At 34.5% G+C, this 24,895-nt stretch overlaps 10 protein-coding genes across 10 annotated transcripts; 6 read left to right on the forward strand and 4 right to left on the reverse strand. All coding sequences in view use genetic code 6, as the record gives it.

Moving 5' to 3' along the window:
• Nucleotides 1–1,016: 1,016 nt before the first annotated feature.
• Nucleotides 1,017–6,623, forward strand: SS50377_26094 (ABC transporter family protein; the record flags this gene model as incomplete). Its single annotated transcript, XM_067909912.1, has 1 exon — nucleotides 1,017–6,623. One exon carries the CDS (start codon nucleotides 1,017–1,019, stop codon nucleotides 6,621–6,623), a length of 5,607 nt encoding a protein of 1,868 aa, XP_067762668.1.
• A 3,697-nt stretch (nucleotides 6,624–10,320) lies between these two features.
• SS50377_26095 (uncharacterized protein) lies at nucleotides 10,321–10,530 on the reverse strand (the record flags this gene model as incomplete). The annotated part of the gene is made up of 1 exon (XM_067909913.1): nucleotides 10,321–10,530. The coding sequence occupies one exon, from the start codon at nucleotides 10,528–10,530 to the stop codon at nucleotides 10,321–10,323; it is 210 nt and encodes a 69-aa protein (XP_067762669.1).
• Nucleotides 10,531–10,708: 178 nt separating this feature from the next.
• SS50377_26096 (uncharacterized protein) lies at nucleotides 10,709–13,468 on the reverse strand (the record flags this gene model as incomplete). The annotated part of the gene is made up of 1 exon (XM_067909914.1): nucleotides 10,709–13,468. One exon carries the CDS (start codon nucleotides 13,466–13,468, stop codon nucleotides 10,709–10,711), a length of 2,760 nt encoding a protein of 919 aa, XP_067762670.1.
• A 311-nt stretch (nucleotides 13,469–13,779) lies between these two features.
• Nucleotides 13,780–14,223, forward strand: SS50377_26097 (Calmodulin; the record flags this gene model as incomplete). The annotated part of the gene is made up of 1 exon (XM_067909915.1): nucleotides 13,780–14,223. The coding sequence occupies one exon, from the start codon at nucleotides 13,780–13,782 to the stop codon at nucleotides 14,221–14,223; it is 444 nt and encodes a 147-aa protein (XP_067762671.1).
• A 135-nt stretch (nucleotides 14,224–14,358) lies between these two features.
• Nucleotides 14,359–14,802, reverse strand: SS50377_26098 (Calmodulin; the record flags this gene model as incomplete). Its single annotated transcript, XM_067909916.1, has 1 exon — nucleotides 14,359–14,802. One exon carries the CDS (start codon nucleotides 14,800–14,802, stop codon nucleotides 14,359–14,361), a length of 444 nt encoding a protein of 147 aa, XP_067762672.1.
• A 311-nt stretch (nucleotides 14,803–15,113) lies between these two features.
• On the forward strand, nucleotides 15,114–17,987 carry SS50377_26099 (uncharacterized protein; the record flags this gene model as incomplete). Its single annotated transcript, XM_067909917.1, has 1 exon — nucleotides 15,114–17,987. One exon carries the CDS (start codon nucleotides 15,114–15,116, stop codon nucleotides 17,985–17,987), a length of 2,874 nt encoding a protein of 957 aa, XP_067762673.1.
• Nucleotides 17,988–19,002: 1,015 nt separating this feature from the next.
• SS50377_26100 (uncharacterized protein) lies at nucleotides 19,003–19,308 on the reverse strand (the record flags this gene model as incomplete). Its single annotated transcript, XM_067909918.1, has 1 exon — nucleotides 19,003–19,308. One exon carries the CDS (start codon nucleotides 19,306–19,308, stop codon nucleotides 19,003–19,005), a length of 306 nt encoding a protein of 101 aa, XP_067762674.1.
• A 429-nt stretch (nucleotides 19,309–19,737) lies between these two features.
• SS50377_26101 (Alanine aminotransferase) lies at nucleotides 19,738–21,117 on the forward strand (the record flags this gene model as incomplete). Its single annotated transcript, XM_067909919.1, has 1 exon — nucleotides 19,738–21,117. One exon carries the CDS (start codon nucleotides 19,738–19,740, stop codon nucleotides 21,115–21,117), a length of 1,380 nt encoding a protein of 459 aa, XP_067762675.1.
• Nucleotides 21,118–21,942: 825 nt separating this feature from the next.
• SS50377_26102 (uncharacterized protein) lies at nucleotides 21,943–22,704 on the forward strand (the record flags this gene model as incomplete). The annotated part of the gene is made up of 1 exon (XM_067909920.1): nucleotides 21,943–22,704. One exon carries the CDS (start codon nucleotides 21,943–21,945, stop codon nucleotides 22,702–22,704), a length of 762 nt encoding a protein of 253 aa, XP_067762676.1.
• A 366-nt stretch (nucleotides 22,705–23,070) lies between these two features.
• Nucleotides 23,071–24,768, forward strand: SS50377_26103 (uncharacterized protein; the record flags this gene model as incomplete). The annotated part of the gene is made up of 1 exon (XM_067909921.1): nucleotides 23,071–24,768. The coding sequence occupies one exon, from the start codon at nucleotides 23,071–23,073 to the stop codon at nucleotides 24,766–24,768; it is 1,698 nt and encodes a 565-aa protein (XP_067762677.1).
• Between the last annotated feature and the right edge of the window lie 127 nt (nucleotides 24,769–24,895).

A 24,895-nucleotide genomic window follows, 5' to 3' on the forward strand; every position in this document is an offset into this window, starting at 1 on the left:
TTCTGCAGATTTAATTCTTCGTAAAAGTATGAATGTATTAAAAGATCAAGGCTAAATATATTAAATATCTCCATATAAATAAAATCATATATTTTAATAAAAATCATACAAGATTCCATTATTAGTATAAGATAAAGTACTCACTTTAATGATTATTTATCAATAATCATTCTACCCTGAAAAAATATATCGCCATAGTAAGTTTAGAATTAAAATATTCCTAATAAATGAAATAGTTCTAAATTTGTATAATCTAATATACATATTATCTCCAATTATTTCTATTTACATGCATTTGCGCAAGCGACTTTTCGCTATCTATAATCTATAAAATAACTAATTTTAAGCATATCAATTATTTTACTAACTTACTATTTATTAATTATATAATAATTGTATATTATAACTGATGAGTTATTTTAAGACAGAGAACTATTTAATTATGTTAGTATAATATTATATATGTGAATTTAATAAATAATAAATGTCTAATTTAATATAAAGTATTTTAGTAAATTCTATATAAGCCATTGATCTGGTTAAAATAGTTATCATAAAGTCAACAGGACCAATAATCAGTGAAATATATTTCTATAATTGCTTTATAGTAGAAGATTAATAATTATTATAATTTGGTTTATTTTAGTATATAGTTAATGCTATTTTTGGATTTAATATTAAATAATAATATTGACCGAATTGTATGTAAATTAATATCATTCTGCTTATTATACTTTTCGATTCTGATATCGTGACAATAAAATAATGCTAAGTTAGGATAAAATCAGTATGCTAGAAGTGCACTTTATATCGTTTTAAATGAATCTTCTACTTGTCAGGTACTATGAAAATTTAGAATATAATTTTTATATAGAAAATAAACTTTATTGTATATTAAACTTTTTGTTTTCTATGATTAATATAAATTTTTCCAAATTAATTTATGGTAATTAAAAACGTATACAGTTGTTAATTAAAATATAAATAAACCCTCTATAACTAAATTTAAATAATAAATGAACAAGCCTTTAAGCTAGTTTTTCCTATTTAGGGCGAAGTCGCTGACAGTAATCGTGGTAGCATAACTCATTCTGCCACTTCTCATGGCGATAGGCCTTTCGGGCATGATATTTCTCATCTCTAACAGTCTGTTTACTTCCAACTCAGTAAACATCGACATACCGACCTTGCCGAAACTTCCATAAAACGAAAATTTCGTTTATCTGTCAGCCTCTCCGAACACTGAGCTAACAAGAGATTTGCTGGACTTCGTTCTAGCGAAAAATGGCATTAAGGGCCACCGAACGAGATTCTTCGAGTCTCCAGAGGAGGCAAATAGCTACTTCGCCAAGAAGAACCTTTTTACTAACCAAAGTTTTGATGTAGAATTTGCTAGGTAGGTATTCTGCGATGATGTATTGCAGGTAGCGGATACATGCAATTCCACATTTTTAGATACTTTCTAGGACGATCTACATAATAGGTATCCATAATATTCAGGTCCGCTCCTGAATGACGAAATATTCATTCATATTAACATTCTACAGTCAGAGGAAATGATTTAGAACATGCCGCTCAACCTTACGGTCGAGGTGGTTGTGAACAATTCGTTTTTAGAAAAATTACTGGTAGAATAGCCTGATCCATTGTTTTAGTAATTCACATTTGGTTGGAAGAAAGCATTTTGGACAGGTTACGGAATAGCTCTTTAGACGTAAATCGATTAGTATTTAGTAGATTATTTCGCAAAAGTAGACTATCATATTAGTTATAACTTTCTAGAGCCATTGAGACATCGCGTTGATGATGTGATGAATATCAACCTTCTTTTTAGCATCGCTAACTCGCTTTCGCTTACTGTTATCATTCTTATGGCAGCTTTCATCGCAACGCAGAACAGAGATAATATCCACGTGGTTCTTAAGCGGTTAGGAGTGCTACATCATTCTTTCTATACTACTGCTATAGTTTTCACTTTTGTCCCAACCTTGGTATCCACTGAAACCTTCTTCGTCTTTGGCCACTATGTCGGTATATTGCCTTTCTCCGGTATTACTGTTGGTTTCTGCATGGTGGCGGCTCTGGCATCTGCTTTAATTATCTCGGTTGGTGTAAATTTTATATCCGTGATTTTTGGCAGCTAGCGCACGCGTGTAATTATTTTTGTGTGTATAATGTGCCTTGCGATGATCTTACTGCCCATAATTTTCCACTAGGCTTTATTTTTCTCAACAACATTCTTCGATCCGTCCATGCTTCCTTAGGCTATTACCTGGACAGTTACCTTTCTAGTTCCGATTTTTGGAGTAGTCATGGTGTATGACTCCATGTATTTTGCGCTAAGCAAGGATATAAAGAGCTAGTATGTGAGTAGCTACATCTGGAAACCCTAATAAACGCTTGTTTCATTGAACTTCCTTACGACATAAGGTACCAAGTAATTCTTATGCATTCTCCAGAACATAGACGCTGGACATATATGCAAATATCAGCACGTGACCTACTGGCATCTCTACCTAGTGCTGGGATTCTCTGCTGCTTTCTTTTTCCTTTTCATTATCTACCTCGCCCATGTAATTCCTGAAAAGGGTTTCTATGGTCTGCATCCACTTTTCTTCTTGAAAAAGGACCTATGGTAATGGCGGAGGCTGGTGCCAGATTCTAACCATGTTAATCTGTAGAACATTTCTGTTACATATAAAGGAAAATGGAAAGTCTGGCGCCGTAGTAAAATAGTTGGCCTTGCTAACTGTAGTTTTTCGCTGCTAGAGGGATCCTCGGCAGTCATTGGCGAAACTTCCGCAGGAAAGTCAACCCTACTTGGGGCGATCGCCGGTGATGTTCAGTTGGACAGGTAGGCTTCTTGCAGCTCAACTGTTTTTGGAACATTCGACCTCACAAACTCGATTCATGCTTACTTGGTAAAGCCCTTTACCGGCTACTGCCCCTAAGACTTTAGCAACGTCTTCCTGGATATGTCGGTGTTGAATAATGTAGCGTTTTCCTTCAGCCTCAGACAATACCGGACTGGTGCTAAGATATCAATCGCCGAGTAGAGCGCTATCATCCAGGACCTTCTCGCGACTATAGGGCTAGATTCGCCGTCCGTTCAACGAAGAACCGCCAAGAGGCTCAGTGGCGGTATGCTGAGAAGACTCGCCTGCTGTAACGCCATCGTTGGCTCAAACAACCTCGTCATGTTCGACGAAATTTCGGCTGGGGTGGACCCAATATTGAAACGAAAGATCTGGGAGATTGTTCGCAAGATCGAATGCTCGGTAGTTTTGACTACACACGACATGACGGAGGTTGAGGAGATTGCGTAGAAAATCAACTTCATAGACCGCGGGGCGATATTCTAGCATAACCAAACGCTACCCCAGGTGCGGTAAATGTTTTAGGGCTACTCACTTACCTTCAACTTCGAGTCCGAGAACTTCACTGAAGAAAAACTACGCGAGCTCTTTCCGTATGAATTTACTGTTATAGGTATTCGTCGACATTCTGTACAACTTGAGTTTAACGAAATATCCCAGTAGGTGCTTTTAGAGCTCCACTTATTATTAGAAACCCTAGAGCATGATAAAATAGTGTCTACTTATACCCTATAGAAATTTAAACTTTAAGATACTTATGTGAAGCTGTAAATGGAACTGTAAAAATAGGAGACTATAAAGTATCGAAAAACTTCGCGTGGTTACATAAATAATAAATTTATGGCTTTGGTATAGAACATGTTTAGACTTGAATTTTTCTCTGGCCAAATATCATTTATATACCCCTTAATGGTTCTTATGGTTTTTGTAACATTATTCTTGGGAGTAGCATATATTATACTAGCATAAACAGCAGGTAATTCGAAAGAAAGAAGTATTGATATTTAGTATCAAAACTAAAAATAAAAATTCTTTGAAAAATGTAGTAAATAATGTTAAAATTTTTATAGAGACTAGGAAAATTATATAGAAAATTTATTAAACATCTGCCTATAATAACGCCCCAAAGAATTATTTACCTTTAATATACTCGAAGGCCCATATTGTATTTACTATGTGACATTTTTAGGACTTGACTATTATTCTCGATCTACTACTTCATTGGGTGACTATAGATAATCTCATGAGAATATGTTATTTAACTATTTAGTAGTTGATCCTCTGAAGCGTAATGATTTGCTTCCATAAATTTCACAGTAAACATAAAATAAAGTTTTAGATCAATCTTTCTAATTAGAAGATTTTGACTATGATAAGTTGTACGAAAATAGTAAAGTCGTAAACCCGTTAAAATATCCTGATTTAGCTCCTCTTTAATAGCTGGTTATAGGCAATCATTATATTAGAACTGAGACCGGATGCTATAATTTAGAATATTGTAAGTAAGCTTGTATTAACAGAGATAATTAATTTTTAAAATGTGGGGAATAACCTAAATAGATTTACTGTACTTAATAATGTATTCAAGAGTTTAAATGTGATTATTAATCAAAATTTGTTATAAGAAATTAAAATATCAAAGTATTTAATACTTCCGCTTAAGCAATTTATCATTATAATATGATAGGTAAAAATTCTCATATAAAGTTTAATGGAAATAATACACTACCTACTAGAGATATAATAAACTAGTTAAACAATAATCTTTACTCATCTGGTATAGTAGAATTCAATAAATAAAATAGTAAGTATGTTAATATTTAAATCTCATTACTATTGCCATTAAACATATTTTGGTATGGTGCAAATGCATTAGAAGTTTAACTGGCAGACAAGTTATAGTATAAATGTGATGGATTATATATTAACGAGACATATGTAGTATATATAGGAGTCAGAGGGATAGAAAGATACATATGGATAGATGATACTACTGTGAGACTGCCATGTAATCCTCCAGTTGTATTTTATGATATAGGAAATAATATGTTAACTCAACAAACCTCCGCATTATTTAGAAAGTATCTTTTTGCCAATTCAATCGATTATTCTCCTTGGAACTTCACTTATTCTATATAGTAGAGCGAGATGCCAGGTTTTTCGAATGTAAGCATTTAGCCGAATATGGAGATAAATAATTCTAATGAGATTACTAATTTAATAACAATAGTAGTTTTACTGATAGGAGGCTTTTTGCCTCTATTTTTTACAGGCCAGCTTGCGGGTATGGATTGTGATAATGCAGTCAACAAACTCTTCCACTTCCACAATGTGAAGATGACGCTATTGTTTCTTGCCCATTCGACATTTTACACCATTGTTGCTTTGATAATGGCATTGGCTACGCTTCTGATTATTGCGATCATATGCTATCCTATTTTAGCAAATCTACCCAATCCGGGATTTGTAGTAGGCCTGTATATTATGCAGGCTCTAGCGTGTGTCCCAACTGGTATTTTGATGGGAAAGATTCTGAACTCCGGGAAGTATGCGGCTGTGGTATCGTTATTAATTACTATCTTTGCGGTCGTATTCTAGATAATGACAATAGTATCGGATTCATTTGCCCAGATAATCTCTATTATGATACCGGCATATGGTTTCTGCTACATTATATCCTTGGTAATACATCATCAAGTGGTGTAATAGAAATTATATGTAACGATTTTTATCTCATACTTTTTGTAGTTCTTTGTATTTTTCCTTGTCGCATAGAAAAACAGAATTATGTTCATCATAAAAGTGATCCTAAAATTTAAAAAGACTAGGTCTGAGGTTGCTCTTCTAGATACGCATGTGATCGAGTATTATGGCGACGCTAACTTCTTCGACGTATAAAATGTTACGCATTAGTATGAAAGATCCTAATTTGCGCTTAAGGATGTGTCCTTTTCAGTGAAAGAGAACTGTGTGTTTGGGCTTCTGGGTTCGAACGGGTCGGGGAAGAGCACCCTTATGCACTCCTTCGCGGGAATCATATAGATTGATCAAGGTGCAGCGGTAATTGGTCCATATGACCTTTATAAAACATACCACAAGTACAAGAGCTTCACCATGGTGCCGCAGCACGATATATTTTATGAAAGTCTCACCATTTCCTAAATTGTGCAGCTATTCTCCATTTTCAACGAAACCAGCCAAGTGGATCAAATTTTGGAGCTACTGGACCTGAGCGCTATCAGGAATGCTCTGATTTCCTCGCTTTCTGGAGGAATTCGTCGAAAGCTATCTCTCGCAATCGCTCTGACCAGCAAGGCAAATATAATCGCATTGGACGAGCCCTCGACAGGTTTGGGTGCGCTTACTAAATAGGTAATTCAGGTTGCCACCTAGAAGCTGATTCATCTAGGTAAAACCGTTATCATCACTACGCATGACCTGAGCGAGGTGGCTTAACTGGTCGACGATGTTGTTTTGCTGAAAGACGGTCGCATTAACTACTGCGGCAGTGTGGACAACATGCGGGAGAAAAATTGCTTCCAGGTGCAAATTTCTGTGAAGCGTGATGAATTTAGGCTCAAATTTGCGTAATACACTAGAGGCGATAGGGACGATTACTTCGTCCTATTTGGGCTGAAGATGAGCCGGGTGGTCTAGTGGGCGATTGACAACGAAGTAGGATCGGAAAGCTATGATGTATGCGAGATAGACTTGGAGGAGGACTTCATGCGCTTGATCTGGGAGTGAAAAATGTTTTAGTGGAGTTGGTGGCATGGGAAGCTACATACGCCACACTAATTACCTTCGGTTATCAAAAGTATAAATTTATCGATAACACTGAATTTTAGAGGACTTCCGGTACCAGAGAGTGAAAATTTGGCATCAATATGATTATACATTATAATCGTGCATCAATATCCTAGTAAATTCTATGTTATTCAATTTCGTAATTAGCTTCGAAATTCTTACCAAATTCATGCTTTATAACTGGAAATTCTTAATCTAACACTATTCAGTTAACCAGTCGTTATATAAATATCTATCATTAATTGATCCCTGAAATATTAGCATAATAGCGACAAGGTAATTCCTTTAATCTTAGTTAATGACATCAATACACAATTAAGCTGCAAATTTTGTACTAGTACTTGCGTTAACCCATTATTACTAAAATTACACATTTTTACTAACTGAATATTTATATATTATAAATAATTATATTCGCAAAAATGTCTCCTGAAATATTTATAGTTAAGTACGCTTGCTAGCAATTTGCTTTAGTATCTACCTCCTACATAACATTTTAAACTAATATTTGAATCTACAAGCAATAAAAACAAAACTGTGTATTGCTACCTTGAACATCACATCTGCAGCCTGTAATATTTTGACATTTCATCAAATTAAGACTATAAGACCTTCTATGCAACCAATATCCACATACCCGCTAAATTATCCCACATTTCTGCAATATTCCCTTTCTCAAAATCGCGCATTTCCGAAAAACTACGCGCTCAACTTTGCCCGCGTTACCGTTCAATAATCCGGTATTGTCAAAATGGAATTATATTCCATTTCCATCTATCCCAGATGCGGCATGCGAGACACCTACTCCCACGCTGCATTCTATGTAAAATACCGCATTTTGGCTGAAACTGCCCAATTTTGACCGCAAAACACGCTCTCAGCAAGCACCGAATTCGCATTTTCCAGAACGGCTTTTCTGCTGGAAACTGCAAAATTCTACCGGAATTTACCGGACTAATTCCGGGAAACTTGGTCCTTTATATCATTTTCCCCTCCACAGAAATCGCATGAAATCGTATTTTTGCGATAGCGGGCGGTGCCATTCGAATTATGTTTTGGCTCTAGCAGTATCTGCGGAGGCCGGCAGGAATCGGGATTTTGGTGCGAAACGGCGTAAAATTTCATGCGAATTGAACCTCCGCGAACGCTGCATTTTGTATATATTGCTAAAAAATTTCTGATATAACAGATGATGTAGTCTCATTTAAAGCTCGAAATGGCTGTGTTGGCGCCCATTAATGACTATTTACGGTTGAAAATGCGATTAAAAGGGTTCTTTGCTTGGTTTATAGACGAGTATCTTCGTTCTGTATTGCAATTTGGCTTTGCTGCCAGCGAATAAAAATGTGTGGGATAAACATGTCATTAATTTAGCTATTTGACGTTCTGAACGAAGCTCAGGCAACTGGCATTTAGCAGCTCGCATCCGGAGAAGTCTATAAATTCCTAGCATATTCGTGGCTCGAACACTCAGCGGACTCTACCGTGTAGTCCTAACCTTTAGTGGTATCTGCACGTATTGTTTTTATGTAGTCCAGGTTGTTTTTAAAATCGCTAATGTCATGTTCCATTTTGTAGATACCTAGGAAATACTTGATTTGCTGGTAATGGTTTCAATGTAAACTATTTGTAAAAGGAAAAAATATTTCTATTATTTATGCGTAATATGAGCATATCGATAGAAATTATTTTGCTGCTATTTTTCTGCATCAAAGCGGAAATATATTATATATATTACGCTAAGTTTTCTTCACTAGGGGTAATTTATCGGTAAGCCTGGGAGGAAAATCATGGTAAATGTATAAATATATGTACTTTTATGAAAAAATTGTTTAATTTAGGATTTGCAAGCTTAAGAGTTTAGTGTAATAAATATAGTTATGTGTTATTCAACAACAAACTATAATAAGAGATTCTTTCAATTATCATGATTTTGATAGTTTATATAAAAAGTAATAAATCTGCAATATGTAAATTCCCTGTTAAAAAATACTACTTCATAATAAAATCACCTATTTAGTTAATTTAAGCAAAGGAGTATCGCAATTTTTAGAATGTATTCATAAAATAATGTACCGCCATTGAATATCATTAATGAGAAAATTATTATAGCAAGCATGGCATTTTTTAATCTTTAATACTTGTTACTATAACTTACTTAATTAAAGTACTTTAATAATTATTCGTATATAAATAACCACATATTAGCGAATATCATATTATAGATTACTCTAAAAGTTTCGTAAATTGTATAATTTGATAGATCTAATTATTTTGTACATAAGCTCATATAACTTTAATTAGTTTTAATCAATAATTTCTTATAAAATTTAAATCTAAACTACATTTATTCTATTATAAGACTAATTTTATTCAATTTAATTATATTTTTGCAGGCAGTATGAGTAAAATTATAATATATTTTAAATAAACTGTTCTAGATTATTTATCAAAAAAAAGATAATGTTATCTAAAAGACTAATGTCTGCAAAGAACTACTTGTCCCTTAAAGATAAATTCAGCGTCAACGAACATATGAGCGTATCAACTAAACTATTATCTGTAAGCCAAACTATGTGGAATTTACGTTAATGTAATACAATTTTTCTTGTTTTAACAAACTCTAAGGGCTTCTTAAATTAATTAATTTCTTATCTTATTATGAAGAACTTAACAAATATACGGATCAAAGTAGTATAACATTAGACACATATACCTAGGAAAAACAAATGTCAATATAATTAATATAAAGACTATATTAATAAACTATTTGTTACTTTTTGGTTAGAATAAAAACTTCAAACTATATATTTATTATGCAAAAATTTTATAGAATTGCGACTGTTTTTTTCTGTATACAAATTAAAGTTAGCTTATTAAAATAGAAAGCTTATATTTTATAAGATTTATTATATTTAACCATTGTTTTTCCTACAGATACAAAAAAATTATCAATAATATTCTAATATGATTTTATATTAATCATAATTATTAAATTTCATTCTAAATATTAAGTCAATACTGAATTTTTTTGTTATAACTTAATAATAATTTTTTATTAGTTAATGGTAAATAAATTTTAATACTACCTATTAAAAACACTTAATAAAATTTATTATAATTAAAATATCACCAGTATTCTTTTAATAATAAAATTCTGCAAAAAAATGTTATGTTACTGTTAATCACATTAGTATTAGTTGAAATACTATATGTAGACCAATGTTACTATTAGCTCGTGGTTGATTGATTATATGATATTACATGTTTATTTATGTGGATAGACAATCCGATAACTATTTTACATTGAACTATGCAATAGTAAAATTAATGGCACAGTCTTATAAAATAATTCTGTTTTTCAGATATTAATAAGTATTCTGAAAAAGATACTTAAAACTTTGTTCGAAAATAAAGATAGTATATTATTATTTTTATTATCAATAAATAATAACTTATTGTCTTATAAAATATGAGTTAAGTTGAGTAATATTATATAACTGTAAATATTTGAAATATAATATAGTGGCTATACTTAATGTATATAGTAAAATGAACTACGTGTTTACTTAAAATTATACTGGGATCTAAACACTGCGCGAAAAGTAAATATATTCCATCTAGATAACTTTAAGCATCATATATCACTGGTTTCTAAAAAATTCATGCTAAACTCTAAAATAGACGATTATACATTAGGTTGGGAGAATGTATTAGATTTTGTAACAGGTTTCCTTTTCTAGAGCTGAGATGCTGAGAAATTTGTAACAATATGTCTTCTCTATGAAGTTGAAGTCTTGGGATTATCTGATTAGGTCTTCTAAGCTCTTGAAGCTTCTGTTCCCATTTTATAAAACCAGAAAAACTTAATTACCAATGAATATTAAATATTAAATAAATAATATTTGATACTTATTTAAAAATGGCAAGACTAAAATCGATTCTATATATATAATTAAATAGATAGGTAGTTATAATACTAGTAATAATTATAATTCAATACAAGGTAATTGTAATATCCTTATTCATATTAAAACAATACTAAATATAATTTTATGATTCTTGGATTAATCAAAATTAATTAAGATCAAGTATACCAGTTATTTCTTCTGGTCCTCGACCTCCTGGACGACGACCTTGCTGAGTGCTGCGACGCGGGTGTTGCGCCCCTTCAGGGACTGGTCCAGGAACAGCGTCTTCTGGATCTCCAGTTCGGAGTTGTCGGCCTTCTGTGCCATCCTCTCGTCCTTCTCCCGCTGCTTCAGGCCCTCCTTCTTGAGATTATAGTCGTCGATGAAGGTGTTCTTGCTGATTCGCTGGTCGTCCAGGTCCTGGTAGATGGCACTTGGGTCGATCCAGGCATCGTTTCGCGTCCTCCTTACCACATTCACCGCGCGAGTGCTCTGATTAAAGTTGCCTACGTCGTTGCCCTCCTTACCCTCCAGGCGCTGGTTCTTCTTCTTCACAAAGTCGGAGCGCCCCAGGTCGGCCCTGAGGTACGCGGAGTCGACAATAAAGTTGCGGAAGTCCGCAGGGGCAGGGGCGCAGGAGATCTGGAGATAGCGTACCAGCAGGGGGGATACCGAGGCCACGTGTATTTTCTGATTAGTGATACGAAGTGGGTGGGACTTCAGCGTTTCAATAGCATCGGTCTGCGGCTTCTCCTGGCTCTGCACCGACTTGATCTAGGGGAGCGGCTTGTAAATTTTCTGTGAGTGTGTAGTTTTGACGGACGATATCGCGCTATTAATGATGGTCTCGTAGTTCTCGTCATGGATGTTGATAATGATGTCGTTGTTAGTGGCCACCTCGTTCTGAATGACCTGCTGGATGTGGGTATCCTGCGGTCCGAACTTGTGGTACTTTGGGGGCAGACGTATGATGAAGGTATTATCGATGGTCATGGAGTTGGTCTTCTGGTCGATCTTGGGAGTATCCAGCTACGTCAACCTGAGCGAGTTATCTTGCGCGTCGGGAGGCGGCTGTTACTTGTACGCCTCGATATCGGACTGCACCATATCCTCATACTTGTAGGACTTCTTCGTCTTCTTGACTTCCTTCTTCTCCTCGAACTGTATCTGGGTATATTTCACCGACGGCTCTTGGACGTCGTCCAGATCGTATATCTTCGCGTTCTGCCTATTCTTAGCCTGGTAGTACATCTGTTCCTCTGTTTTTTTGGTTTTCTCGGTTAGCTTCGCAGTGTTGTCAAGGTTTTGTAACGTCGACCTCGGAACGGCATGCCTTACTACCTTGATGGCTTCTGCGTTCATGGCCGAAGTCAGGGACGGAAAGATATTCTAATTCTGCTGATTGCTCTGAAACAATAGCTGCGGGGTAATATGATTGATAGCCTTCGACTTGTTGAAGACCTGGGTGTTCCTGATTGATGATCGATCCACTGAAAAATTATTGTTTATATTGACCAGCTCATCAAAAAGGACAAAGTCAAAGTCGATTGGTTTGATTACTGCAGAATATGTGATGGCACCCTCGTCCAGCTAGTTCTAATTTTGCTCGTCAGATTTGTAGAACTGGGCGGTCTTTCGCATATTGTCAGATATCTCGGAAGTGCTATTGAAATATTTACCATGGAAGACATTGATTAAATCAACTTGGTCTAATGTTTCTGCACCGATTAGTGGCGAACCTGATGGGAGATGATTTGCCACCGAATAAACTGAGCTTATCTAGCTATCCCCGAAAATTGCATAAATTACAGATTTTTAATAGTCTGGATAGTTTAATATACCAGAAAATGAATACACTACATTATTATAGAGATCATCAACAAATTTTGGAGAAAATACATGGTGATATTGAGGGAATGTTCTCAAAAACATTCGGTGAACGGCATTTGCTACAAAATATGGCAAATATTCTTAAATATAATCCTTCTCGCTCCCTCTGCATCCCATCCAACTGCGCTAAATTGTGGCATAGTCATCCGAAATTCTATTAGATAGGAAGTCGATAACCGATAAATCTTTCTCTTAAATATCTAAATGTTCAGGTAAAATATCCTACCCTTCCCATTTTTTTCTTTGTATACCAAATTCACTAAACTTTTTTCTACAATTCAACCCATCAAAAATAACAGCCCAAACCAACCAGAAAAGACTCTCTACAAGATCTATAATTCTATTATTTAGAAACCATGCACATATTCCTTCATTTAGTTCTGTCTACGCTGCAAATAATGTCAATAACATTGCTAGCCGTGGTCTTGCATCCAAAGGTGGAATTGGCAAAAAGGATTGAATATCAGTATTTAAAAATGCTGGAATAGGTGTAAAAGATATCTTAATTGGGTCGCATGCTTTAAACATCTACTATTAAATTCGTAGCTGCTATATAGTGAATTTAGACGCGCCGAATACACTAGTAACAATTTTAAATTAAATAATTTCAAGTTATTTTTTAGTAAATTTCGAAATAATAATGGGTTTAATATATTTTTTGTTAATAAATCCTAAGCATTTGTCAGCTGAAAACGAATTGGAGAATATTTTTTGAGAATCTGGAAAAAGACTGTACTCAATTGCTTCATCTAAAGTAGGTGGTACCCAAGATGGCATAGATGTAACAGATTAATCATTGATGAACTTTTTTGTCTCTCTCAGAGGAGACGTTAATGGATTAAGAGATGAAGAACGTTGTTATGTAGTATGATTTGTGCTTACCTATTTTATCTGTGATATATCTATCATTTAAACCATAGACTAATTTTATAGCTGCATAAGTTAGTTGGCAAGAAGTTCGGTTTCATTTTTGCGGGTTTTCATTTTTTGATATCTTATTATTAATTTTCTTATATAATATTATATGTTACATTTTCTAATAATAATTTAGTGGTAATAATGTATTACTTATATACTGAGATTGGAAAGCCACGTTAACACTAGCCTAAAATAGTCTCTACTTTATTAAGTATGCTCAACGACCCTAAGTGTGAAATAATTTGATTTTAGGTTAAATTATAATAGCCTTGTTCTAATAATGATATTAAGTTTCCAAATTTTGTAAAGCTAGTATCCAATTGATGAATATATGAAACATATTACATTATAATACGTACTTGCATCCACTCCACTATATGCATCGATAGAAGACGCTTCAAGCTGTAATGGATAGGTTATTCGATGCAGCAGATGCAGATTAGTCCCAATATCTAGAAATTGCAGAAGTACGTCAGCTTCTGCATAACTTAGATATTAGTATTACATATGAAACAGTATAGCTTATTATCGATTTAATTGATATTGACGGAAATGGAAAGTTAGATAAGAAAGAATTTCCGACATTTATATATATTATTGATAACTCTGATACAGATAAGTTTGCTAGTATGTTTTTCTTTGCAGTTGACTCTCATATGTTAGGATCGCTAAAAGGATGGTAGCTAGAGAAATAAAAGGATAGACTTTTATTAGGAATGAACACAAAGTAGGCAGAAGCTATTATTTTCACATTTGGAGATAAACTAACCATAAACCATGATGAGTTTGTGGGTATGGTACAGAAGATGACTCTAAAGTGAATTGGATTCTTTCTAATTTATAGACTATTTTAATATATTTTAAGGATATTTAAAATGAACATTATCTGCTACAATTATAATCAAATATGTATAATAATAATTAGTGTTGTAAAAATAAATTAGAAAGAATCCAATTCACTTTAGAGTCATCTTCTGTACCATACCCACAAACTCATCATGGTTTATGGTTAGTTTATCTCCAAATGTGAAAATAATAGCTTCTGCCTACTTTGTGTTCATTCCTAATAAAAGTCTATCCTTTTATTTCTCTAGCTACCATCCTTTTAGCGATCCTAACATATGAGAGTCAACTGCAAAGAAAAACATACTAGCAAACTTATCTGTATCAGAGTTATCAATAATATATATAAATGTCGGAAATTCTTTCTTATCTAACTTTCCATTTCCGTCAATATCAATTAAATCGATAATAAGCTATACTGTTTCATATGTAATACTAATATCTAAGTTATGCAGAAGCTGACGTACTTCTGCAATTTCTAGATATTGGGACTAATCTGCATCTGCTGCATCGAATAACCTATCCATTACAGCTTGAAGCGTCTTCTATCGATGCATATAGTGGAGTGGATGCAAGTACGTATTATAATGTAATATGTTTCATATATTCATCAATTGGATACTAGCTTTACAAAATTTGGAAACTTAATATCATTATTAGAACAAGGCTATTATAATTTAACCTAAAATCAAATTATTTCACACTTAGGGTCGTTGAGCATACTTAATAAAGTAGAGACTATTTTAGGCTAGTGTTAACGTGGCTTTCCAATCTCAGTATATAAGTAATACATTATTACCACTAAATTATTATTAGAAAATGTAACATATAATATTATATAAGAAAATTAATAATAAGATATCAAAAAATGAAAACCCGCAAAAATGAAACCGAACTTCTTGCCAACTAACTTATGCAGCTATAAAATTAGTCTATGGTTTAAATGATAGATATATCACAGATAAAATAGGTAAGCACAAATCATACTACATAACAACGTTCTTCATCTCTTAATCCATTAACGTCTCCTCTGAGAGAGACAAAAAAGTTCATCAATGATTAATCTGTTACATCTATGCCATCTTGGGTACCACCTACTTTAGATGAAGCAATTGAGTACAGTCTTTTTCCAGATTCTCAAAAAATATTCTCCAATTCGTTTTCAGCTGACAAATGCTTAGGATTTATTAACAAAAAATATATTAAACCCATTATTATTTCGAAATTTACTAAAAAATAACTTGAAATTATTTAATTTAAAATTGTTACTAGTGTATTCGGCGCGTCTAAATTCACTATATAGCAGCTACGAATTTAATAGTAGATGTTTAAAGCATGCGACCCAATTAAGATATCTTTTACACCTATTCCAGCATTTTTAAATACTGATATTCAATCCTTTTTGCCAATTCCACCTTTGGATGCAAGACCACGGCTAGCAATGTTATTGACATTATTTGCAGCGTAGACAGAACTAAATGAAGGAATATGTGCATGGTTTCTAAATAATAGAATTATAGATCTTGTAGAGAGTCTTTTCTGGTTGGTTTGGGCTGTTATTTTTGATGGGTTGAATTGTAGAAAAAAGTTTAGTGAATTTGGTATACAAAGAAAAAAATGGGAAGGGTAGGATATTTTACCTGAACATTTAGATATTTAAGAGAAAGATTTATCGGTTATCGACTTCCTATCTAATAGAATTTCGGATGACTATGCCACAATTTAGCGCAGTTGGATGGGATGCAGAGGGAGCGAGAAGGATTATATTTAAGAATATTTGCCATATTTTGTAGCAAATGCCGTTCACCGAATGTTTTTGAGAACATTCCCTCAATATCACCATGTATTTTCTCCAAAATTTGTTGATGATCTCTATAATAATGTAGTGTATTCATTTTCTGGTATATTAAACTATCCAGACTATTAAAAATCTGTAATTTATGCAATTTTCGGGGATAGCTAGATAAGCTCAGTTTATTCGGTGGCAAATCATCTCCCATCAGGTTCGCCACTAATCGGTGCAGAAACATTAGACCAAGTTGATTTAATCAATGTCTTCCATGGTAAATATTTCAATAGCACTTCCGAGATATCTGACAATATGCGAAAGACCGCCCAGTTCTACAAATCTGACGAGCAAAATTAGAACTAGCTGGACGAGGGTGCCATCACATATTCTGCAGTAATCAAACCAATCGACTTTGACTTTGTCCTTTTTGATGAGCTGGTCAATATAAACAATAATTTTTCAGTGGATCGATCATCAATCAGGAACACCCAGGTCTTCAACAAGTCGAAGGCTATCAATCATATTACCCCGCAGCTATTGTTTCAGAGCAATCAGCAGAATTAGAATATCTTTCCGTCCCTGACTTCGGCCATGAACGCAGAAGCCATCAAGGTAGTAAGGCATGCCGTTCCGAGGTCGACGTTACAAAACCTTGACAACACTGCGAAGCTAACCGAGAAAACCAAAAAAACAGAGGAACAGATGTACTACCAGGCTAAGAATAGGCAGAACGCGAAGATATACGATCTGGACGACGTCCAAGAGCCGTCGGTGAAATATACCCAGATACAGTTCGAGGAGAAGAAGGAAGTCAAGAAGACGAAGAAGTCCTACAAGTATGAGGATATGGTGCAGTCCGATATCGAGGCGTACAAGTAACAGCCGCCTCCCGACGCGCAAGATAACTCGCTCAGGTTGACGTAGCTGGATACTCCCAAGATCGACCAGAAGACCAACTCCATGACCATCGATAATACCTTCATCATACGTCTGCCCCCAAAGTACCACAAGTTCGGACCGCAGGATACCCACATCCAGCAGGTCATTCAGAACGAGGTGGCCACTAACAACGACATCATTATCAACATCCATGACGAGAACTACGAGACCATCATTAATAGCGCGATATCGTCCGTCAAAACTACACACTCACAGAAAATTTACAAGCCGCTCCCCTAGATCAAGTCGGTGCAGAGCCAGGAGAAGCCGCAGACCGATGCTATTGAAACGCTGAAGTCCCACCCACTTCGTATCACTAATCAGAAAATACACGTGGCCTCGGTATCCCCCCTGCTGGTACGCTATCTCCAGATCTCCTGCGCCCCTGCCCCTGCGGACTTCCGCAACTTTATTGTCGACTCCGCGTACCTCAGGGCCGACCTGGGGCGCTCCGACTTTGTGAAGAAGAAGAACCAGCGCCTGGAGGGTAAGGAGGGCAACGACGTAGGCAACTTTAATCAGAGCACTCGCGCGGTGAATGTGGTAAGGAGGACGCGAAACGATGCCTGGATCGACCCAAGTGCCATCTACCAGGACCTGGACGACCAGCGAATCAGCAAGAACACCTTCATCGACGACTATAATCTCAAGAAGGAGGGCCTGAAGCAGCGGGAGAAGGACGAGAGGATGGCACAGAAGGCCGACAACTCCGAACTGGAGATCCAGAAGACGCTGTTCCTGGACCAGTCCCTGAAGGGGCGCAACACCCGCGTCGCAGCACTCAGCAAGGTCGTCGTCCAGGAGGTCGAGGACCAGAAGAAGTAGATGAATGTGGCAAAGGGAGATTAGGCACAGGCTATGCTTCTTGATATGCGTGAAGATCTTAAAAAGAAACTTAAATGTGTTGATGTTACAGAGAAAATTGCTAAGACTAATCTATATGCTGAGAGAAAGAGAAAGGATAAAATGGAAGATATTCTATTGAGATCTAATAGTAAGAGGGAATAATAATGATTATTTCACTCTATTTTATAAACTATTATATTTTTTATGTATATCATTAAGAAATTATCGAGTAGTGTAAAGTTAATTTATGATCTTAAACCTCTATTTGAATAGTAAATTTACTAATATTTATATTTCTCCATTCTATTCACTCCCAAATGCAATGAAATATCGTTAATTATCTTAAAAAATAAGTAAACGTTACTTATTTTAGTTATGTCTTAATGTTAATATCTTAAAAATTTACAATGATGATAATAATACAACTACCAAAATTGAAATTTTTTTTAAATTATTATTATATTAAGATTATTATGGTTTATGTAGTAGTAGATATTAAAAATATCTATTTGAGTAATGAGAAATCTTTGAAATTACTTTATATTTAAAATTATCTACACGTAATTTTAATACTAATTAATTATTACATATTTTACTACACGAACTATTATAATTGACAAAATTGTAATATTTTAAGATCTCCTATTAAAATAAATTACACCTTCACTGGTAGCTTTTAATTTGTGATCTAATAATATATTATATTAGAAAAAGGAGGATAATTATTTATCAACACAAAAAAATTATATATCAATTTAAAAATCAAACATATTCTACCACTAATACTATTTCAGTCTATACATCAACAATTTCATTAATAAAATTATTATATAATCATTTAAATACATTTAATTCACCATTCTTAAGTTAAATTTTTGGCATAAGTGATAACTACGTAATATTATGCTTCTAAGATACAATTATAAAATTATAAAATTTGTAAAAGAAATTAGCAAACACCTAGTTAAAGTTCATTTATTTTTTCTCTAATTGCTGTCAAAATTACAAAACTATTATTCTAGATCACTTACTATACTTCATCTCTGATAAGCTATTTAGTTTTAAGAAATTGCTTTCACAGCTTAGTTGTCAACATATTGTTATTTTAACATAGATTTATTTAGCAGTAAAGTTTCAGATTTGGTTTTACTATATAAATATATAGGGATTATATTTCATTTGTTCACTCTAAAGCTTTTTGTGAAGCGACAGCGATCAGACAAGTGTCGAACGTACGCACCACTTTACGCACAGTATGGCGCTATAAAAAGGAAAGGTTATATTGAAATATGATACTAAGAGGCGATACTATTTTCTGAAAGGCTTTTTCCGAGATTATATCTGCAAGCTGCTCTTAGTGCTTTAGTGTAGTGTAAAATAATGGGATTTAGGTCATCTCAGTGCAAAATTAATGATTATTAATTAAGTGTTCTGATTTAACATCTGGTGGCGGTGGAAGGGAAGGGAAAAGTACTCTTCTAGAGAACATTTAGTATAAATTATAATAATATAAATTAACATATAATAAATTTAGTAATGCATAAATGAATGTTAATTTAAAAATATTAATTCATAAATAAGATATTTAATATTTAGTTTGTTTTTATTAGACATAGATTTATTTTAGTTTACACAAAAAGGTTGCTTAACACGGAAATTCTATGAACCAACTATTTGTAGATAAATTAATCTCGCGACTAAAATTATATAGTTTAATGAGAAATCTTGATAATATAAGTATCTTATAATAAAAGTTAAAAAGTAGAGTTTTTATAAAAGTTTACCGCAGTTTTGAGTAGCCTAGGAAAAAATATAAATAATATAGAATAACTAATATTATATTAGTAGTAGATTGTTTTTATATATATCTTAGAAATAATGGAGTTTATATAACTTATAATGATCCGCTCCATCAAACATGTATTTTTTGATTGACGACCTCAATCCATCTGTAATCCAGGCTGAATATGCTGTACGCGGTAAGATAGTGGCAGAGGCTGCTCAGATCGAGCAGCAGCTTAAAGCAGGTAAGGAGTTCCCTTTCAAATCCATCGCTTACCTTAATATCGGTAATCCACAGGCACTAGGTATGCCTTACCAGACCATGCTAAGAGAATTTATAGCGTTATGCATGGCACCACATATCCTCAAAACTAACACGGAGGCATTCAATCCTGACGCGGTTTCTCGCGCAAAAGACTTCATCAAGGAGAACCCTGCTGGCATTGGTGCCTATACCAATTCCCTAGGATTCGAATCTGTGCGGAAGCAGGTTGCGGGTTTCATTAAGAACCGTGATGGCTACGAAGCCGGTGAAATATTCCTTTCTAACGGTGCCTCGTCGGCCATCAGAGATGTCATATAATTAATTTCTGGACCTGAGTTCCATTTCTTCCTACCAGTTCCCTAGTATCCTCTGTATTCGGCCGCTCTTGCGTTGAACTCTGCTGACTACGTAAACTATTATTTGGACGAGGAAAACCAGTGGAAGGTTACGGTTAAGGAACTCAAGCGCGCGTATGCTGCTGCAAGGCACCAACCTAAAGCCATTATCTTGCTTAACCCATCAAATCCCACAGGTTCTATCCTAACCCAGACCGAGCTGCTCGAGATCATCGAGTTCTGCCACCAGCACACGATAGCCATCTTGGCGGACGAAGTGTACCAGGAGAACATCTACTACGGTGAGTTCGTCTCTGTAAAGAAGGCCCTCAAGGTATTTGAGGAAACTCGCAAATGCCAGGGACCAGTGGTATTTAGCTTCCACTCGGTGTCCAAGGGCTACTTAGGAGAGTGCGGTCTGCGTGGCGGTTTCATGGAAGTCGTAAATGGCTCGAAAGGGCTCATGGAGAACCTACGCAAACTCGCCTCTATTAGCCTCTGCAGCAACACAACGGGTCAGCTAGCCGTCTCGATGATGGTCGACCCTATCCTGAACGCTACGTGGAAAACCGAAAAAGAGTCCAAACTAGGCCTAATGAAGCAGAAAGCGGACAAGATGAGCAGGCTGCTCAACACCCAGCACATGAAGTGTCAGCCTATCACGGGTGCTATGTATGCATTCCCCCAGATATTCTTACCGGCCAAGTTCGTCTAGGCGCACGAAAACCCTAATCTTGAGTGGTGCGTTTAGCTGCTCCGGACTCGCGGTGTGGTTGGAGTACCAGGAAACGGCTTCCTGCAGGTTGCAGGTACCTACCATGTCCGCTTCTCGGTGCTGGAACGTGCGGAAAAAATGGATGGTCTGATAGCGAGCATCACGGAGTTCCACGAAGAGCTCTGGAAGGAGTGGGAGTGAGACTTTCTATTATTGCTCGAAGAACCAAAATTGAGCGGTTATAATTTCTCTCGCTTAGTCAAACCTGCCTCATTTATACGCTCGGTCTCCCGTTTCAAAATTTGTGCAAATTCCTCTCGCAGCTGAACAATATTTTCACTGTTTTTCTCCTCGAACTCTGCCATTTTTTCTGTCATCAATTTAATAAATTTCTGATTCTCTAATATGAGCTTTTCTTGCATTTCGTTCTTCTTCTTTTTGGCCTAGGCAAGTGTAGTTTGGAGATTATTAATAGAAAAATTTAGCTGCAAGTTTAATCCACCTTGATAAAGGTATGAATTAACGGTAATAGTATCAAAATATTACTAGGAACACACTAAAAGTCAAAAAATATTACAAAAATTAGTAAAGATGAAGAATTTGTTTAAATATTTCTTCCAAAAATCATCAAATATTTAGCTTCAAGTGCTAGTATTAGAGGTATTTCTATGTAAATACGGAATTTATATTTTAGGAAAATAAGTATTTTCTAACTCCTTATTAACAGCCACCTTAATATTTTGTCATGTATAGTCGGTTTTTTTTGAGAAGTCAAAATATGATGTCATTACTGCATTAATTGTTATTAAAGCTTACTTTAGTGACCACAAATCTATAGCTTCATTTTTAAATACTTAACAATTAGTATCTTACATGAAAAATGGTTCATTAAAGTACTAAATTTGTAGAGCCATAAAATTGTACATTTTGACTCAACTTAACCCAAACGGATATAAATAAATTAGTCATAAAAAGAATTAAATTAAATATATGATTATATATAATAATAAATCGAATACTAATTTAATGCAGGATAATTGCGTAGAAAGCCATACAGGACAAAAAATATAAGTAAAAGATCAAGCGTAAACCCTTCAATAGTAAAAGCAAAATAAGCGAATAAGGCCTAAAAAATATAAATAATAATAGAAAACAAATATCAATATTTTGAATCTAAATAATTTAACTATTGTTGACTTGGAATGCTTCTAAAACCTATAAGTATCTGAAGTCGGAGCAGTCCGTATATATAAAGGCCAAATAGTTGCATAATTACATTCACTTGTTAAATAGGAACCAAAAATTCCAGATAATTCCTTTTACGGCTCTTTAATGACAAAAATTTAGTATAGCCATGTAACAAATGGAATGTAGTAATCAGATATTAAGCAACTACTATAAGAATTTTCTACATTATCTTCGGATGAATTAAAATCATATAACACAGTTAAATTATTTTCTAAGTTTTAATAAGAGAAAGCAACTTACATGGCAAAAGGACCTGGATTAGAAAGATAGATAACAAAATTTGCATTTTAAGACTCAGATATTTTCATTAAGTAAGATAGAGCTTTTTACCATGGCACTGAGCGCTCAGATATAGATTGGTGTGATTTCCACAAAACAGTTGAACATAAAACTTATTTTAGGAAAAAAAATTCTCCTTAGCCAGAGCTTATGCATTGTGCACTAGATGATTGCTATGTTGTAGCCAAGGCAATAGTAAAGTTATCATCTGAGACTAGTCTATAAGACATGTAGTAAATTGAAAATAATTTTTAAAAGTGAAATATTATATTGCAGTTTTAATAATAATTTAAGTCCATATTGAAATCATGGTTATCTGGTATCCAGACTGTTGTTAGTATAAAAAATTATTTTAGCGTTATTTTAAGCAATTTTTATCATCAGCAGTACACTTATACACTAAATGCAAACCAGACATCATTTCTATATTTTTTCATTATATAACCCTAAAATATCGCACTAGTCTTTTGTACTAGCTCCCTTACACAGCATCCTCAAAATCCTACAGTCAACTTTCCAAAAACTCTATTTACCCCATATTAACTTAATATTATACAGTATACTCATCATTACTTTTCCCTTCCATATTACCACTTATAGATATCTACCCATCCCCCAAATTCCAGAATGCAAGACGCGCAGGCGCAGCAGCTTCTAGACCTCAAAAAGGATCTGACCCTGCAGGTAAAGCTTCAGAAAACGTACTAGAAGGCTGCATCCCTTTCTATCAACAAACTGAAGCAGGCAAAGGCGGAAATTGCGGTTTTTAAGGCCGAAAGTGACGAAAAGGAGCGAATCTAAATCCTACCGATACAAACTGAAAATATTATCATACCAAGTGCCCAAAATACGGTTTCCAGAGAGCGTGAATTTGCTCTCGAACGCGAAAACACGGTCCTGGCTGCTGAAGTGACTGCGAAAACCGGTGGGTTTGCCGCTGAAATTGCGCGCCTCCAGACGTTGAATGCTGATCTCCAGCAGTAAATTAATGCAAACTCAGCAGTTTATGACGCGGAGAAGTCGAAAAATTAGATAGAAAAGTCAAAATTAAATTAGAGTATAAACGACTAATTACTGGAAATCTCGCGTCTGGAGTTTAAATTACAAAATTTAGAGCACAGTAACGCGCACAGCATGCTTTTTGCAGAGCAAACGAATTTGCAAACAGTCGAAATCACACGACGTCAAGGCCAAAATGCGCTTTTGGAAACGAAAGTATCCTAGCAGAAAAATGAAATTTAATAATAAAATAACGAAATTGATGAGTTAAAAATGGAAATTAATACTTAAAAAATTGGAATAAAATAACAAAAATCTTAATCCTAGCAATTAATGGAAGAAATATAATAATAATAAATGGAAATAAAACAATTAAAATCTGAAGTTTAAAACCAAAAATCTGAAAATTAGAACTAAAATATTTAAATTCATAAGCAGATAACTTAACTCCAGAATCAAACGGGAGAAGCCCAGAATTTAAAAGTTGAAATCTAGGAGCAAAGATCTGAAAGTTAATAACAAGCAGAAAAAATTCAACATTAAACTGATAAAATTTAAGAATAAAAAATCGAAATTCAACAATAAAAATCTAAAATCCAGAACCTTAATACCGAAGTCTAAAACTAAATCACCGAGATCGGCCTGTTACAACAGAAACTGCAGCCTTACTTAATCGAACTCTAGAACTAAAATACTGAAATTAGGCAGCACAAGGGTCAGAGTGAAGATCTTGGCGTACAATTGGAGCGGTTAAATAATGAAATGGGGTAGTAAAAAATAGAAATATAAAAGTAAAAATTTGAAATAGAGCAACAAAAGGTAGAAATTTAGTAACAGATTATAGAAATATAGTAATATCATGTTGAAATAGAGCATTAGAATATTGAAATCCAGAACTAAAAAGTAAAAATCCAGAACTAAACTGATAAAATCCAACAATAAACTGCAGAAATCCAACAATAAAAAATTGAAATCTAAAATTAAATATCTGAAGGCGAGATTTTACAGTAGAAGCTCGAGAAACAAAATGTCGAAATCTAGTAGTATCTGGCGCAAATCCGCCTGCTTGAGAGCCAAAACTCAGGGATGCGGCAGCAGCTTGAATCTGATTAACTAGAAGCGAAAAAACTATTTCAAAATGAGATTGACGTCAAAAACAAGGAAATTTCAAAGCTGCAGTTTAAGGAGACTGACCAAATAGGAAAACTTTAGGAAAACTTCGCCAAAATGGTTGCCATGCGCGAGCAAATAGCGTATTTGTTACAAAAATAGGGTGCTCACACGGACGATTTGGCGGAGTCAAAAGATAGATTTGCAGAAAATTGATTATTATACAGTAATATTAATATAATTGAACTTTTTTGTTTTTCGCAAAACTAGTTAAAACTAACAATTCTGATACTAGATCTTGAATAATATATAATATAATAACCACAAATATATATTTTTTACT

This window comes from Spironucleus salmonicida, chromosome 6 (genome assembly GCF_000497125.1).
Source record: "Spironucleus salmonicida strain ATCC 50377 chromosome 6, whole genome shotgun sequence".
NCBI lineage: Eukaryota > Fornicata > Diplomonadida > Hexamitidae > Spironucleus > Spironucleus salmonicida.